The following is an 18,211-nucleotide window of genomic DNA, read 5'->3' as shown; positions in this document are numbered from 1 at the left end:
CCACTGCTTGCATTGTAATGTTTCAAGTTCCTTCACTAAATGTATGTTAAATGAACTAATTTACAATGCTGTTGAAGAGCTCTTACCTATTATATGCCTGCTTGCAAAGATCTCAGACGTGGCTAGAACATGAGAGTTAATGAGAGCTTCATCAATCCGAAGAAAAGTTTGATCTCCACTTGCTCCAATCCAAGTAGCTTTGCGTCCATATTTAGATCCAATATTAGGCATGGGTGCTGGCTTTGCATTCCAGTAAGGCATATCCAAAATTGGTCTGCCAAGCTGTCCCTTCTAAAGCAAGAATTTAGTAATTAGTAAATACTAGCAACAATAGTTTCAGATGGATAAAATAGCACAGTTTCAATATACAAAATGGAAAATTGGAAAAAGATGACCCATTTAAAGTTTACATCATAACGCTATCACACTGTGGCACGTGGCCTCGGGGAAAGGGGTGGCGCAGGGGGTGGGGCCACTGTTCAGGCACCACTGCCCCCTCTCCCACCCCTCCCCCCACACTTTTAGGGAGCTTCCAGCACTCCTGGGGTGAGGTATTATCTTTTATTGGACCAACTTCAGTTAGTGAGAGAGACAAATTTTTTGAGTTTACAGAGAGCTCTTCAGGTCTGGGAAACTAACTCAAAATATGGCTGCTAAATGCAAGGTTTGAACAGATTGTTTAGCATAAGTAGTTAAATATTTCAAGGGACCATTCAAAGTGATGTGGCTTATTAACACCTCTCTAGTCACAGGGAGAGAAGGAAGAGGGGAGGAAGCAGCTGGGGTGGGGGGAGGTTGTTAGTGGGTTGCAGATTGTTGTAATAAGCCCTAAATCCAGTGCCTCTATTCAGTCGATGATTTTTAGTGTCTAGCAAAGTTATGAATTTAAGCTACATCTTACAATTTTTAACCTTACATGTTTGAATCAGCCCTACCACTGCTGTGAGGAAAAAGAAGGTACTGCCTCCCTAGCTTCCTCCCACAACCTCCCTTGCAGCCCAAGCAGAAGCTCGGATGTGCGCCAGGAGTGCTCTGAACAGTAACCATCTTCTCCATGCATTATCTTCTCATGTAGAAATATTCTACAGATGCCATGAAATCCCACCACGTTAGTTTGCAGACAGCTTACGAGGGGAAGTGTTTTTTTTTTTTTTTTTTCTAATTAGCATTAATGTCAAAACTATGTAAATTTGATATGGGAGATAGTAAGGAACAGCGGGAGATTTTCACAGTCATGCTTTTCTAACCAGATTTAAAATAAAGACACACAAACACTTGATATGCACAGGCATAAGTTAGGTATATGCAAATGTGTGCAATTGTGAAAAATCTTTCTAAAAACTATTTACTGTAACTAAGTGTACAATATATAGATAAAAAACTATTTCCAAAAGTAAAAAGAAATGTTTCCTTACAGAGAAACTGCCAAATGTGAACACCTGTCCATCCATTAAGAGAATGGCTGTATGGTTGCTTCCCGCAGTAACTTGCGTGCTAGGACCTGGTAATGCTTGTACCAGAGTGGGACATCCCCTATGTCAAAATAAAACCACACCAATATCAGTGCATCTTTATGAAACATTTAACAAATGCAATATTAATGTTAATAACTGTGCAGCTGATCACAAAGTAATATTGTTACTGTCATTTGTCAGATACTATCTGGAATACTATTTGTATTATCATGCAACTGAACATTTGTCTAGTATTCCGGTCCCAAGCATGGCTGGCAAGACTACTGGATGACTCTCTGCCCCAGCTGTCTAGGGAGGGGCAGAGGGGGAGAGAAGATCCTGGTTCTGCATCTCTCAAATGGAGGGAAAGGCATTAGACCATCCCTCTTTCCCCCAAAGTCTATAGATACTAGAAAGAATAATCTCACCAGAAGACCTGAAAAGTCTTCTGTGTGCCTCCCAAATACAGATGTGTTTAAGGAAAACACCACAAAGTCCCTCTACCTGTCTCTCCTCAACTGGAAGTAGTGAGTGTATCTGAGAGAGAGGACAGTAGTGGTGAATGGGGGGAACCCTGAAGTGATAGATTAGAAAAGAAGCAGTGAGATTGAGAGGTGAGAAAAAAAAATAACATTGAGGTGAGCAAATTAAAGGCCTGACAAGTCAAAACTGACTTCAGTGGGCTTTGGATCATGGCCTAAGTGCTTGCCTACACTTGCAAATTGTTTCAGATTAAGGTAGTGTCTAAGTTTAAAGTGGAATAGCTATTTCTGAATAACCCCATATGTAGATTTCAGAGTAACAGCCGTGTTAGTCTGTATCCGCAAAAAGAAGAACAGGAGTACTTGTGGCACCTTAGAGACTAACAAATTTATTAGAGCATAAGCTTTCGTGGATGCATCCGAAGAAGTGGGCTGTAGTCTACGAAAGCTTATGCTCTAATAAATTTGTTAGTCTCTAAGGTGCCACAAGTACTCTTGTTCTTCTTTTTGCCCATATGTAGAGAATCCCTGATGACTAGAGGGAAGGACAATGGAAAGATTAGGCATGAGAAAAATGAGAAGAAGAAGAAGAGATAAAGAGAATACAAGATAAGGAAGGACACTGAATATGACAGGAAAAATAAAGATACACAAAGATAATGTACAATGTGAAATGTACATTAGCAAGTTACATTATTTAAGATGCTGTAGACCACTCAGTTCTTATTGGTCAGCAATATGCTCATTTGGACAGACATGGTTCCCTCTGCACAAAGGTTATCATTCTAAAATAGTTAAAGTAGCAAAACACCAGATATTCTGATAATCCAAAAAAAAATTTGAGAAATGTAGCTTTATTATATTATATAAAATATAAAGCATTAAGTGAGTTAATGTGATGTTAAGGCTAGAATTTGAAACACTGAAAACAAGGGAAAATAAAGTTAGGCGTTTATAGGAACGTTATCTCTGCAACTGCACAATCCTGCATATTTTATGGTATACATGCAACAAAATAAACAGTAAATATATTAAATTACACATTTAGGGCTCGATCCTGAGGTGCTCTGCACCTTTCAGGACCAGGCTCTTAAATATTAAAACAGGAATAAAATATTATATACTTACACACTGGCAATATATATATAAAAAAGATAGTCTTTTGTCTGATGAAAAAAATTTCTCTGGAACCTAATCACCCTATTTACATTAATTCTTATGGGGAAATTAGATTCGCTTAACATTGTTCCGCTTAAAGTAGCATTTTTCAGGAACATAACTACAATGTTAACCAAGAGTTACTGTATACTGGCAAAGCACTCGTAGGATGAAGATGTGGCCTAAATTATCTCCTGACTTTAATATGTGCTTCCACAATCCATCCATACTCTTCTTACCCTCTTCCTCTCCTGCCCTGTCCCCCTCACCTAGCTTCCCTTCAAATTTTGTTTCCATTTAGCTTATCGTCTCATAAGCCCATCCAAAAAAACCCAAACCATGACGTTTGCTGCTATCACACTGTTCACTTTGCTTGTGTGTTATATTTCTTCCCCCACACTGTCTGTCTTGCCTATTTCAATAGTATGCACTTCAGGGCAAGGACCATCTACTACTCTGTTTGGACAGTGCCTAACACAATGGGACCTCATTCTTGGTTGGTCTTTAGTCACTATTGTAAGAGACATAATAATATGTAGAAGTTTCTTTACTGAAGTTCTTAGGGGCATAAGGATTTCAGCACATATATTTTTACCTTGTGGAACTCACAAACTTGACAGATTTTTTGGCACTGAAATCTTTATCCACTGCAGTCTTAATATGTCTGGAAAACTACAATGCATGAAAGGAGTCTGCAATAACTTTCAAAAACATTTCATCTTTGGGCACAGACAATGTATAGAAATTTTCAAACCAAAGAAAAAGCTACACACTTTGAATTGTATGATAGTTTTCATAAACTAATTTTTTTCAAATACTTTGGGGACTGAAATTTTCCCTGGTTGCTATCTGCTAGAAGGCAGGCACTGTTTGTTCTTAAAAAGTCTGAGCAAAGTCCCTTCCTAGTAATTTTGAGTAACTGGTAATAGAGGGAAGCACTTTTCCCCCAGAGTAAAATTCCTGTAACCTTTTTTTTTTTTTAAAGACACAGCAACACAACATTTAGACCTTCATGTGAACAGTTCTTTGAAGACTAAATTCTTTTAGCTTATTCTAGATGAAAACAAAGTTGAAACAGCTGACACTGATTCTGAGTATGCGCAGGAGACATTTTCTAAAATTTTTAGCAGAGCTTAAGGAAGTCCTGCCCTATTTACATCACTCCTGAATATTCTCCCTGCCTCATCTAAGCAGGGAGAATATATCCATTATATGTAATCCAATTCATAGATATGGAATGAAATTCAATAGTACAAATATGTCCTTTAACCTATTTACAACATACCTGCAATTAACGTCTCCATGTCCCAGCTGCCCATGCTGCCCATATCCAAATGTGTAAACATCACCATTCTCCATCAAAACCACTAAAAATAAAATGTTTTGTTTTCAGAATATTTTTTTCCTGACAATTTGAAGGACCTCACACATCCATGGTTTGATGTGTACTTTATATTACTAAAAATATTTGTAGATGGTAATAATTTTACCCTCCTTGGCTTTAACTTAAGTTCTTGATCGTGCAAAGACTTGCATACAATTAACTTTAAGCCTGAGAGTAGTCCCACTGAAGCCATTCCCTGGTAAGAGAAAAGCTATTGAAATGTTTAACACTAATTACATTTTTCATCTGTTAATTTAAACAAACTGATTACAGAGCTAACCGTGTCAAACATGTTTTTGTTCAACAGTTTAATTACAAAAATCATCAAATTTTCATTTGAATAAACAAAAAGTAGCAATCAGAGCAAAATTAGAAAAAGTAACTGCTGGATTAAATTACCAGTTAACTGACTGCCATAAGCATTTATTACATTTGTTTGCCTACTAAGAACCTGGGCAGACTGATGCTCATCTTCCTGGGGAAAAATATTGTCCCACCATTAAAATCCACTTTATCAAAGCCACTAATTTCCCATTCACCTCTATTTCCTAATATGTCTTGTTTCTGTGTGTTTAAGTTTCTTCACAGCGAGTTCTTAGTACTGTACAAAACACAATACAGTACCTGCCCAATAATATTGTCAGCATGAAACAGTTTTCTTGAATAAAACAAGGATAATATTTTTGCACAGTCGCTTTTGTGATCATAACTGTACTTTAAAACAATTTTTTTCCATGCTAGAGATAATTTGGGAGCCTCCAATCAATGCTGATTATAATGCTGGATTATAATTTGTTCCAATGGCACTCCAAATTAACCAAAAAACTCACTAAAATTATTATAACAATAAATATTGCCTTGTGGTCAAATTCCGAACCTACTCTTTTTGGAATTGAGGGCCCTTGGAAGCATAGCAGATGCAGTTCCACTACATAGGGGTTAATAATTTACACGGTCCCATGGGATACCCATCCCCTGCACAGTTCAGAATTAGAGTGGCAACTGGCAGGAAGAGTGGAGTGGAGAAGCACTAGAGAATGGTTTCTTAATCACTGTATGGTTTCTTAACCCTCCTTCAGTGGTGAAGAGAACTGAAGTTGGCTGCAGATGTTAATCCAACCTAATCACTCCTTTGCACCCCCACAAAGATGGCTAATCAAGACATCCAATAGAATGCTGAAGCCTGGAATTACAGTAGAACCTCAGAGTTATGAATACCAGAGTTACGAACTGACCAGTCAACCATTCACCTCATTTGGAACGGAAGTACACAATTAGGCAGCAGCAGAGACGAAAAAGAAATACAGTACAGTACTATATTAAATATAGACTTAAAAAAAATAAAGGGAAAGCAGCATTTTTCTTCTGTATAGTAAAGTTCCAAATCTGTATTAAGTCAATGTTCAGTTGTAAACTTTTGAAAGAACCACCATAACATTTTGTTCAGTTACAAACATTTAAGAGTTACGAACAACCTCCGTTCCTGAGGTATTCATAATTCTGAGGTTCTACTGTACCCCAAAAATATCAATGATTTGAAACTTACTTGGGTAAGGATTAACACCACCTTTCCTTAGAGAAGGCAGTTCATGGTAGTTATACGAGTGGAAGGGCATATGATCACATAATTTTTTCAACAAGTGCACGCATTAGATAAAAGCTGTAGCTTTGTACCTGAATGGTGAAACCCACAACTGACTTGTACTGCCCGGAGTTCACAGTCAAAATGGACAGCCCCTGGAGGATAGGTTGTGATTTTGCTGGCATCCTTCTCACCCCTTTCTCCACTTCCGTCTACAAACATAATTCATAGTTATATTCCTATTCTTTTCAAGAAGCAATTTTAAGAAAAAAGAACAATGAGCAAGGGTGGGAAAAGAAAACACTGAACAAGGTAACAGCAAGAACAACCTGCAGTACACCAGATTAAAGAAGTCAAAATGCATATACTGGTAATAAAGCATATTTTGAGATATGATGCACTGAAATTCTATTTGCAAACAATCTGCTAATGCACACGGTTCTGGACTGGGAAAAAAAACTATTAACTTAGTTAATAACTTCTGCAGAATGAACAAGTTAATTTAACTCAGCAAAACAGGAACTAATATAATATATATGTGTTAAATACACACACTTGTTGCATGAAAATTGTACTGCACCTCCACTTCTTTAAGAAAACTACCATAGTCGCACATATAGTTCTGTCAATTTACAAACAAATTAGCCATTCCCCTATCTGCTCCTTTTTATACAAACACAATTATGTGTATGAGAGATTTTTTACATGCTAGTAAACCCTTTGTCACAAAACCCATTGAAATTTGTTTAAGATACATTTTTCAGAATCTGTTTTAGTGGGTTTTTAACAAAAAATTAGCTCTACTGCTTAGTCTCTAAGGTGCCACAAGTACTCCTGTTCTTTTAATGTAAAGACAGGTTGCATTAGGTACCATGTACAGACTTAGAGGTGACAAAATAAATAGAGTATCTTTGTAAACTTCTGGACATTAATTAAAATACCTTTTCTATAAATTAGGGTGTCATTTTAGGATACTATAAAACAGATTGGCAATGCAGTTGTATTTGCACATGGAAATGAGGGAAGGAGCTTGCATGATACATGCAGGAAGCTAGCAAAACAGAAGAACAGGCAGCAAGCTCCTTGTCATTAGACCAGCTGGTAAAGTGAAGAAAGCTGGTTGGAAAAGCTCCATGGAAAGAGTGAGAGTATAATTACTATCCTTTAATTTGCTAGTCTTGCCACTGTTGCTGGCCACAATGGCACCAGGGAATGCTGCTGCTGCTGCTACAAAAGGTCAGTAAACACCTGTAGCTACTGTTTTGCCATGAAGACCTTAAAAAGCCAAAGAACTTTGTTTGACAGGAACTAGTATTGAAAAGCAAGAGAAAATTCACAAAGTGAGCTAGAAAATTGTCCCATCCATTTTATGATTACAATGACCACTGCTTTATTACCAAAAGTTGATGGAAACCAAACTACCTGCAGCAAGCTTTGAAAGCATACTATGTGTCGCTACTTTTGACATAGGTCTTCTGTTACCTAAACGTAATTTTTTACTGAGTAATTAACATTTGTAAACCAGAAGTATCAAAAAAGGCTTACTTATAGATGGTAAACCTACAGAAAATCAAACAGAAGCCTTGAATTAATGAATCTGTAATATAAACAATATTTTAGCAACTGCAACCGATACACATTGTGCAAGATCATAAAATTAAGACAAGAAAATAAAATGACAATGCATATGCCAGACTTGAATTACCTGGCCCAATGAAAAAAATTAGAAAGTTGTGTAAATTTCTTTAGTTTTATTTAAACAAATGAGAAAAGACAGAAAAATAAAATGACATACTTTATCACAAAATAAAAATTTTTAAAATAAAAAAAAAACCAAAAATGATATAGGGTGTCAAACATTCATACTTTTAAAGTAAACAAACATAAAATGTGTTTTCTTTCTCCTCAGGTTACAGAGACTAACAAGAAAAGAGCAGAATAATTTTTGTGCATTTCTCTGAAAACAAAGATTCAGTGGATGGAAGGAATGACTTGGAGGATGGGCATATGTCCCTCCTAGTCAATAAGGAAGACCAAATACCTTTGTGCTTGTCCCGCTTATGCTTTAGCTGTGCTGGATGGGGTCTGATTCTGGCTAGAGCCTGCTCTCGATGATTCATAAAAATAGGACCAGGAAATACAAGGGGGCCTGAGGAGAAACATTTTGCACATGCATAGGAAAGCTCACAAAATGGAAACTGTGTTCAAACAAAAAATAATTCAAATTAAAAGCGTGAAAAAATGATTCTAATTCTACATTGCTCTTGCACTTTACAAGGTCAAAAATAAGTTAGATAATTCCTGAAGACGAGACCAACATATTATTCAAAGATGCAGTAATTTTCTCAAATAAGATACAGATTTTTCCCTTGATTTATAAATACGGAACCTTACTAAAGACCATGAGCCAACACAAGTTGTAAGCTGGAGAAGAATTTGGCCCTAAATAGTTAACATTCTATATTACAGCTAAAGAAATTTTATATACCATACATTTCCGGCTATTCTATTATACTGCAAAATATTTGTTTGGCACAAAATATTCAAATATCACCATATCAATGCTAAAACGGAGAAAATTATATGGTTGGTCACATTTCCTAAATTTGAAATTCAGAAATAATGTCCATAAAATTATCAACTACCTAGAGACATTCTTTGTGGGGAAGCAGTTATATAAAACTATGCACTTTGGTGGTTTTATTATATTGACATATTTACAAAGGAATGCTTCAAATCTAATAAATTATTTTTTGTTTCTTTTAAAGGACACAATTTGGAGAACATATTTACACTTGAATATATTACTTGCATTATTTATTTTAAAGATCCCAGGACTACAATTTTTGTCTAGATACTCTCTCCAAAAATATGATAAGATATATTAAAATATCTTGTAGCTGCATTACATAAAACTTTTTAACTAATTCTGTATGAACCTTTTTGCTTGTATATCATGTGTTTTATTTTCACCATGTATTCTTTGTAACCAGAGACATTCAAATGTAGGGACTCATCCTTCTCCCACTGAAGTTAATGGGTTTTATCTTGTCAATGATAAGTCAGAATCTGTGTTTACAGTCCACTGCCCATATCCTTTCCCTCCTTTGAGCTTCTTGAACGGAGCATAATCTCATTGACCTGAATACTATTTCATTCGCTCTTTCATGTGTGCAAATATTCATAAGTTCCATTGTTTATATCTGAATTCTTTTACCTCCACTGAACTAAACCAGCCCTCATCAACTCTTCCTGACAATCTCTAGGCTTCTCTTACAGCCTAGCCCCCCACAATCTGTCTTATCTTTATCAAGGTCATTTGCACCTTTTTGTATCAGTTCTCTCCTCAGATTTCAGAAACCTGAAGGCTTGATTCTCCTGCTATTTCTCCCAACCTCTTCCTTTTGTCATTCTTTGGTAGTTTTTCATGATCTTCATAATCCATTCATCTCACTATGTTGGTGTAGCAGACAGGTTTGCCTCTTCTTCTATCACAAGTATACTCATTGTCATAGCTTTAACTAACATCTCTATCCCCGTGACTTAGATATTATTCTCTACTGGACCACTCCCTTTCTGTTCAGTTTCCTATTTCCCATATCCTGGATGTCTTGCCATATGCTCAAATGCAACATATCTAACATTTAACACTTCTTTATCCCCAAATCTCTTTTACATCTAAAATTCTCCCTGTCCTGACTCTCACTTCTGGTAATATTTTTCACTCTTCTCCCTTTCTTCTCATACAGCTTCTATCATTACATCAAGTTTTATCTTCACAAATCTAACAGTCCAGGGGGAGTAGGAGCCAGGGAAGAGGGAACTGGGAAATGGAAAATGGGGAGAGGAGGGAGGGCAAATTGGGTCTAGCAGGGCAAAGAGACTAGAAGAGGGGGAGGGAGGAGGAGAATGGAGAGAGAGAAGGATTGGCTGAAGAGCCAGGAGGGGAGAACTGGGACTTGCAAGACAAGGGGATGGAGGAGAAGGCAAGAACTGGGACATGGAGTCCAAGAGCTAAGTGACAGATTAGCTGGGCAGTAAGCTTGGGAGTGTGAAGAGAAACCTGAGAGATGGAGACTGGGACTTGTTTGGTGAGGAAAATGTGATTGGGACAAGGAGTTGGGTAGCAAAGAGACAGGCCTGGGACAAACGGAAATGGGCAGAAAGGTCTGTGAACACTAGAGCACACTTCCACCCACAACCTAGAATGGAACCAAGATTACAGAGTCTTATCATTCCTCTGCTGTCAGCAAATGTGTGAAATTCACTCACGAAATGTGTCTGTCATCCCCTCTAGTCCTGGTGCATGCAAGGATGACAACCTACTACTGCTATCAGTTGCTCCCTTAGCTCAGGTAGTAGAGACCTGTATGGGACATTTTAAGGTTCAACCCTGCTGATGAATCATGTCAATATGATGGAATTTCTGGGTTTTCTTTTCCAGTTTCCTTTTTCAAAAACCTATGAAATTACACACACTAAAATTATTAGAAGAACATTAGGATTGAAAAATCAAGCACTCAAAAGTTAGGAAATGCCAGAATTAAGGTTGCCTGGGCAACTTTAATTTGGATCCTTTACTTTGTGCCTATGCATTATGGTATAGTCTTTAATTACATGGTTATCAGTTCCTCCACAGGACCGGTGCCTCATTCTCTGCACAAGTTGGACCTGCTCTGAGATGAGTAACAGTTGTGTAAAAGGACATTTATCTGGAGGGCCCTTGCCTCATCTTTTGCAAAACTATGTAGTAGATGAGCCAGTATGTTGCAGGAAAAGAAAGGAGGATTTCGTGATTAAGGGCTCATATATAACACATATGGAGATCTGGATTCCACCCCTGCCTCTGCCAAAGAGTTACTACATAATATTAGGCAAGTTATTTAAAACAAACACTTTTCACAGGTTATCACTAATTGTGTGTTCCTCATTTTATGGATACCCAACTTGGGTCTGTTTCACAAAAGTGCTAAGAATTCACAATTACAAAATTACGTCAATGGGAGCTGTGCTTTGAACATATTAAGTGCTATATAAGTACTCTAAAAAAATCAGATACAGTTTGTCTCAAACTGGGCAGCCAAAATTAGTGGATACCTTTCGCCTTAATCTGTGCGCTTTAGTTCCTCATCTATAAATTGGGATAACAATAGCCCTTCACCGCACAGGATTGTTGTGAAATTAAATAAATTAATGTTTGAGTAGCAATCAAATAATGTAGTGATGAGAAAAAAAATCCCAAAAAGGTTAGTAGCAATTGAACATCTAACATAGTGAATGCCAGTAAAAATGAGGTAGGATCAGATGCTACAATATGGAAAGAACAAGTTAAAAATTACTTAGACAAATTAGATGTCTTCAAGTCACCTGGTGAAATACATCCTAGAATACTCAGGGAGCTGACTGAGGAGGCATCTGAGCCATTAGTGATTACCTTCAAAAAGTCATGGAAGACGGGAGAGATTCCAAAGGACTGGAAAAGGGCAAATATAGTGCCCATCTATAAAAAGGGAAATAAGGACAACCCAGGGAATTACAGACCAGTCAGCTTAACTTCAATACCCAGAAAGATAATGGAGCAAATGATTAAGCGATGAATTTGCAAACATCTAGAAGATAATAAGGTGATAATTAACAGTCAGCATGGATTTGTCAAGAAAATATGTCAAAGCAATCGAATACCTTTCTTCTACAGGGTAACAAGCCTTGTGGATGGGGGAAAGTGATAAATGTGGTATATATTGATTTTAGTAAGGCTTTTGATACTGTCTCACGTGACCTTCTCATAAACAAACTAGGGAAATGCAACCTAGATGGAGCTACTATAAGGTGGGTGCAGAACTTGTTGAAAAACCATTCCCAGAAAATAGTTATCACTGGTTCACAGTCAAGCTAGACAGGCATATCGAGTGGGATCCCGCAGGGATCAGTTCTGGGTTCCGTTCTGGTCAATATCTTCATCAGTGATATAGATAATGGCATAGAGAGTACACTCAAAGTTTATGGATGATACCAACTTGACAGGGGTTGCAAGTGCTTTGGAGGAGAGGATCACAGGGTAAATATGAGACAACAGCGTAACACTGTTGGGGGGGGGAAACAAAACAAAACAAAAAACCCATCATTCTGGGATGTATTAGCAGGAGTGTTGCAAGCAAGACAAAAAGTAATTCTTCCACTCTTCTCTGCACTGATCAGGCCTCAACTGGAGTATTATGTCCAGTTCTGGGCACCACATTTCAGGAAAGAAGTGGAGAAATTGGAGAAAGTCCAGAGAAGAGTAACAAAAATGATTAAAGGTCTAGAATACATGACCTATGAGGGAAGATTGGAAAAACTGGTTTGTTTAGTCTGGAGAAGAGAAGACCGAGGGGACATGATAATAGTTTTCAAGTACATAAAAGGTTGTTACAAGAAGAAGGGAGAAAAATTGTTCTCGTTAACCTCTGAGGACAGAACAAGAAGCAATGGGCTTAAATTGCAGCAAGCATGGGTTAGGTTGGACATTAGAAAAAGCTTCCTGTCAAGGTGGTTAATCACTGGAATAAAATTACCCAGGGAGGTTGTGGAATCTTCATCATTGAAGGTTTTTAAGAGCAGGTTAGACAAACACCTCTCAGGGATGGTCTAGATAATACTTAGTCCTGCCATTTCCAGGCCTACAAATCTATGATTATATAATCATTATGTATTCCTAGCATGGTTTGAATACTGCGGAGTAATAAGGCTTGTGGCCACACACTGAACAATGAGGATAAAATAAAATATCAAATAGTTGCTCACTGAGTGAGCACTGGTCATTCTATTCACTGTATGAAGAGGTCCTGTAGAAAGAAAGTAATATGTGATCACGTAACTGAAGACTACACCATAGTGCACACAAGGGGTCCAAATTAAGGTTGTCCAAGCAACCTTAATTCTGGCATTTCCTAATTTAATCATGACTTCAAGACATTCTTTTAATATAATTTTGTATATGTAATGTACAATGCCATGCATGTGCAATTTCAAAAGATAAACTTCTTGTAAAGTTGAAGCATCTACATGCAGGAGCATGCAATAAAGTTCCTCCAAAACCACAAGAATATCTATACTGCTGTGATATATATTAAAGAGTGGATTCCAGTGTTTGAGTTTTTCATAAGATATCACTATATATTAACATTTGTTTGTTTTATACTGGTTAGTATGCAAGAGGTTTCAGTTTGAATTCACATGAATCAGGTAAAGGGAATGAAATGTCAAGGAAATAAATTTGCTTTAAGTAGGGTTACCAGATAGCAACTGTGAAAAAACAGGACAGGAGCTTACATAAGAAAAAGTCCCCAAAAATGGGGCTGTCCCTTTAAAAACGGGACATCTGGTCACCCTAGCTTTAAGTAAACATCAGAGTGAAGAGCCAAAGAACTCAGCTTTTTCTTGATCTATCAAAAGTAAATTACATAACAGTTAGGTGGGTTTGGTTTGGTCTGTAAATACAAGATCCTTCACATACTATGAAAAAAGTGTAATACTAGATACTGAAAACACAATATATAATTTTAAAAAAGTACAATATTGGATTCTGGAAGCACCAAGATAATGCATTTAACTTATATAACTATAAAGTTAACTTCATCAAATGTTTAATGAAAAAGTAACACTTTGAATAACTTATTCTGCTGGAAATTAAGAAGGTTATTCAGTGACATGTAATAAGCAGTACTATTGGTAACTTTATTTCAAGGAAAGGTCAACAAAGTGATATCTTGGATAAATGCTAAATAGATTTAAATATTTAACCTGTTATAATCCAACTGCAATTACCATGTGATTTTTTTCTTCAAAAATAGTCATTTTAATTGTCATATTGCTACCGTTTAAAAAGCTGTGAAGTATTAGCCATATTAAAAATAGTTTTTAAATGTTCAGCAGTAAGTGGTTAAGTACGTTACTTGATTGCATATTAGAAAACCATTAGCCATCCATTCTTGTATGGAGTGTTGTTGTAACTGTGCTGGTCTCAGGATATTAAAGAGACAAGTTAGGTGAGGTAATGTCTTTTCTTGTACCAACTTCTGATGGTGTAAGAGACAAGCTTTCAAGCTTACACAGAGCTCTTCTTCAGGACCTGGAGAAGAACTCTATATAATCTTGAAAGCTTTTCTCTTACCCCAGCAGAAGCTAGTCCTATGAAAGATATTACTTCATCCACCCTGTCTCTCTAATTAGCCACCCACTAATTAGACAGTGCTAGATTGTACTGTCTCAATGTCCAGCAGCTTTGGCTAAAAGTGTGATGCAAACAATTTCCAGATTTTTTTTTTCTCACTTTAGGACAGCCTGGGACCAAACTTCCCTAGTTCAAAAGTTTTTTTCTTGCAGACTTTTTTCCAGCTGTTAGAAAGATCATTGCTGTGACCTGGGCTAGCCCATCCCCAGGGCGTACATCCCTTCTCCGAGAAGCCTCTGGGATAGTATATTGTGCATGGATAAGCCGTTAACGACCGTCTGGCCAGTGATGGCTACTCCTTTGTTGTAACTGAAAGGCTGGCCATGGGCATTCCCAACCTTTACAACATATTTCATTAACTCATATAATAATACTTCATAATTTCACATACAATGATAGTACATACAATCTAACAGGATATTAATGTTTAATAGCTCAACATTTTTAAAATGATACCTCACAAGACATACTTTGTATAAATCATATCAATTATACAAGAGTGGTGAATATGGGGGTTCCAGGGTGCTACTTTGAGGTACAGAGTGTCACAAGATGATAAAACAGTTAGTACTAACAGAGTATCCACTGAGTCCTGTGTGATTAAATAATGCTCAGTGAATGTGTGGGAAGACACCCAGATCACTGCTTTACAAATGTCCGTGATTGGTACATTGGTCAGGAAAGCTACTGAGGTGGAAAGTGATCTCATGGAGTGCGTTCTAGTCCCTGTCGGCGTTTGCAAATCAAGCTGATGATAGCAAAGGTTAGTACAACTGGAGATCCATTTTGAAAGCTTTTGTTTAGATGTGGCTGATCCTTTTGATCTTTCAGCAATAGAAAGAAATGATCTTGGTATCTTTCTGAAAGGTTTGGTTCGTTCAAGAAAAAGGCTTAGCACCCTTCTAACATCTAGCATGTGGAACATGGCCTCCCGTTTATTTCCATGTGATTTAGGGAAGAATGATGGAAGATGAATAGGCTGATTTAGGTTGAATGAGGAAGGAATTTTTGGTAGGAACTTTGGATGTGGTCTTAATGTAACTATCTGGGAAGATTGTACAGGGAGGTACACCACGAGAGCCCCTATTTCCCTCACTCTGAGTGGATGTGATGGTCACGAAAAAGGCCGTTTTCATAGACAGCGTTATGAACAAGCAGGTTGCCATAGGCTCAAATGGGAGACCATTGAGGCATCGTAGCACTATGCTGAGGTTCCAAGGTTGAATGGTATCTCATACTGCAGCAGTCCTAGGTGGAGATGACAAATGGGTAGGTACCGCATGCACATCCAGGGGTGAGATGTGTACTGCAGCAACATTGGTACACAGCAGTGGAGACTTCGGTGCCTCATATACTAGTGTATTGGGAATCTGAATTCACTGGTATCATGGAAATAATTTGCCTGTTCTGTTGTTGACAATGTCGTCAGTGCTGGCGCCGTAGATGCTGTCAGTGCCGATGTACTTGGTGCCGCATGTCTATTTGGTGCTGTCGGTACCATCTTTGAGACTCCATTTTTCTTACCCCTATTACCTGATGATGCCATTTTGTCCAGTCCTGCCTTCTTGGGGTCCTTGAACTTACTGATGACAACATTACCAGAGGCCCACGAGATGTCACAGGTATTCAGTCTCATATCTGTCAGTGCAGAAGTTACTGATCTCTCTGGGACCTTTTTCTTTTTGGCGGCTCCTTTTTAGGCGAACTTGAAGCTTGCTTTTTAGTGTCTTTTCACAAAGGACTCTGTTAGTTTCTCTTCGTAACTAGCAGGGAGGGTGGCACGCCAACAGCAACCGTTGTCCGGGCAGGGTTCCAGGACCAGGGTCTAAAGCTGAGCTCTCCGTCGGTTTTAACTTCAGCTCATGGTTTTTCTGAGTCTGTTCCTTACGTTTAAGGCAATACATACATTTTTGGGGAACCTGTGCCTCTTCCAGGCAACGAATGCAAAGGGAGTGACCATCACTGACCGACCAGAATGGCCTCCCAGCAGTAGAGGCACCGTTTGAATTTGGAGGATCTGAGTATAACACCCTTTATAGGGATCACTTCTCTGAAGGGAAGATATGTAGAAACTACTACTCTAATCAAGGGGGTAACGATAAACAACAAAAAAAAATTTTTTTTGGAATGAAGAAAAAAGAACGGGAACTCTAAATGACTAAAATCTTAACTGAAACACTATCACTATGAAAAATGAGAACACAGTCACTAAGAACTCGCTAGAAAGGGCTCTTCTAGGGACTCCATCTCAGGACAAGGGCAGTTGAGAAGGAATCGAGGCCAATTTGGCCGAACAGCACTATATAACGGCCAAATGTGGCGTGCAAAGGGGGAGTGCATGTGCGGCCCAAGCAGGCACTATTACTGATAATAATCTCAAATTCTAGGTACACGGATGCAGATACACCTAAAGTGGAGCACTCATAGGGACATTACTCGAAGAACCACCACTAGTTCCTCCAATCTTATTCCCATTTTAGCACTTACATGAAGTAAACACATTCTGATAAGTAAGATTTTGGGAAGGAAATACTCATACATCCCCTCACAATATCTTCATGGCTCTCTTAGGTATTTGATACAGCATTAGCTATCTGAAAACATAAGGACTGACAATGAGTCAGCAGTCTTATCCAACAGTTATCAGTAATACATGCACAACAGAGGACCCCATTCTTTCTTCAATCAAAGACTACAAATACTTTAGTAGCCACCAATGTCACATTGAACAGCACAGCACCGGAATGCTGACTCTGCACCTGAGATGCACAGGGTCAATCTCTAATGGTGTTAATCTTTTAATTGTCTAATCAAAGGCCTAGCTCTAAATTCTCAGCTGTTTTGTCTTCCATACTCACCATTATAGGCTTAATGGAAGCCAAATTCTCAAGCCACTACACAGCAGTTTTATTGAATCCTTGCAGGCCTTTTCTGTATTATAAAATTGAAGTGGTATATTGATTTTTTTTTTTAAATCTATTGAGTTCAATTAGTGCAAACCTCTACTGAAGATATACTTAAACCTGATTTTTGTTTCACGTTTGACAGTTTTTAAATAGAAAAAAAGGCCTGTTTCGTAAGGCCTAATCAGTTTTTAGAAACGGTGTGCATTTATCCTTATTTTAGCCTCGACTCAGTAACAAATAATCTCTTACCTCTCCCTTCCTCCAATCTATGCCTCCTGTTTACACGCTGCCGCTTTTCCTCTTGCCGTAGCTGAAGGTGCTCTTCAATATTAACCCCAGGAACAGGGACAGCTACATCAATTAATAAATAAAAAATACAAAATCTATGTTTAAATAATATGATGAATGTGACAAAACCTAGTAACAGCCAAGAAAATCAAAGCTAAGGCTTGATATTTTGTCCTTTATAAGCTCTGCTGAGATGTTTACGAATAAGGGAAAGCGGCAACATAATGCTTTCAGAATGGACTGTCAGCCTCAATTTTGGATTTCTTTACTTTCATAAGTCTGTCACAATTTCAACATTTAATAGTTTTCTGTACTTCCTATCTATTAGCTAAACACAGTTTTAGAGTTTGTTAAAAGAGTTTGGTTGTTTTTACTTTTGCCCCAAATTTCCAGTAAACATAACACAAGAGAACTTATATGTTGACAAATTCTATTTAAAACAATACTGATCTATTTAAACTTTTCTTTAGGTACCGCACATATGACAGCAACAAGAAAATGAATACCACAACGTTTCAATTAGCAGTTCATTTTAGAAATAGTTGCATAATTTTTATTAATTCAATTAATATAGATCAAGATTGTATATCAACCATGTTATTTTCGGCATGTTGATCAATTTAATACCAAATTATAACACCTTGAAAATAGGGGTTTGTAATGGAAAGATTAATACAAACTTAATTGCAGGCATAGGGCGACAGAGAGACACTAATATTAAAATACCTATAAGCTTATTTAAAAT

At 37.6% G+C, this 18,211-nt stretch overlaps 1 protein-coding gene across 13 annotated transcripts in view; it reads right to left on the bottom strand.

Moving 5' to 3' along the window:
• The window catches only part of MYCBP2 (MYC binding protein 2), a 395,137-nt gene that overhangs the window by 256,161 nt on the left and 120,765 nt on the right, over window positions 1-18,211 (bottom strand). For 12 of the 13 annotated variants that reach the window (XM_034758293.1, XM_034758294.1, XM_034758297.1 and 9 more), the window contains 6 exons: window positions 17,428-17,529; window positions 8,102-8,209; window positions 6,153-6,272; window positions 4,380-4,461; window positions 1,416-1,533; window positions 87-291 (listed from right to left, as the gene is read on the bottom strand). In XM_034758293.1, coding sequence (XP_034614184.1) covers window positions 87-291; window positions 1,416-1,533; window positions 4,380-4,461; window positions 6,153-6,272; window positions 8,102-8,209; window positions 17,428-17,529 — 735 coding nt within the window. The remainder of the gene's footprint in view (window positions 1-86; window positions 292-1,415; window positions 1,534-4,379; window positions 4,462-6,152; window positions 6,273-8,101; window positions 8,210-17,427; window positions 17,530-18,211) is intronic. The other variant, XM_034758298.1, reaches the window with a different exon arrangement.

The sequence above is a fragment of the Trachemys scripta genome, chromosome 1 (genome assembly GCF_013100865.1).
Source record: "Trachemys scripta elegans isolate TJP31775 chromosome 1, CAS_Tse_1.0, whole genome shotgun sequence".
Classification (NCBI taxonomy): Eukaryota; Metazoa; Chordata; order Testudines; family Emydidae; genus Trachemys; species Trachemys scripta.
Note: the sequence above shows the minus strand (reverse complement) of the source record. Positions and strands in the feature narration are given on the sequence as shown.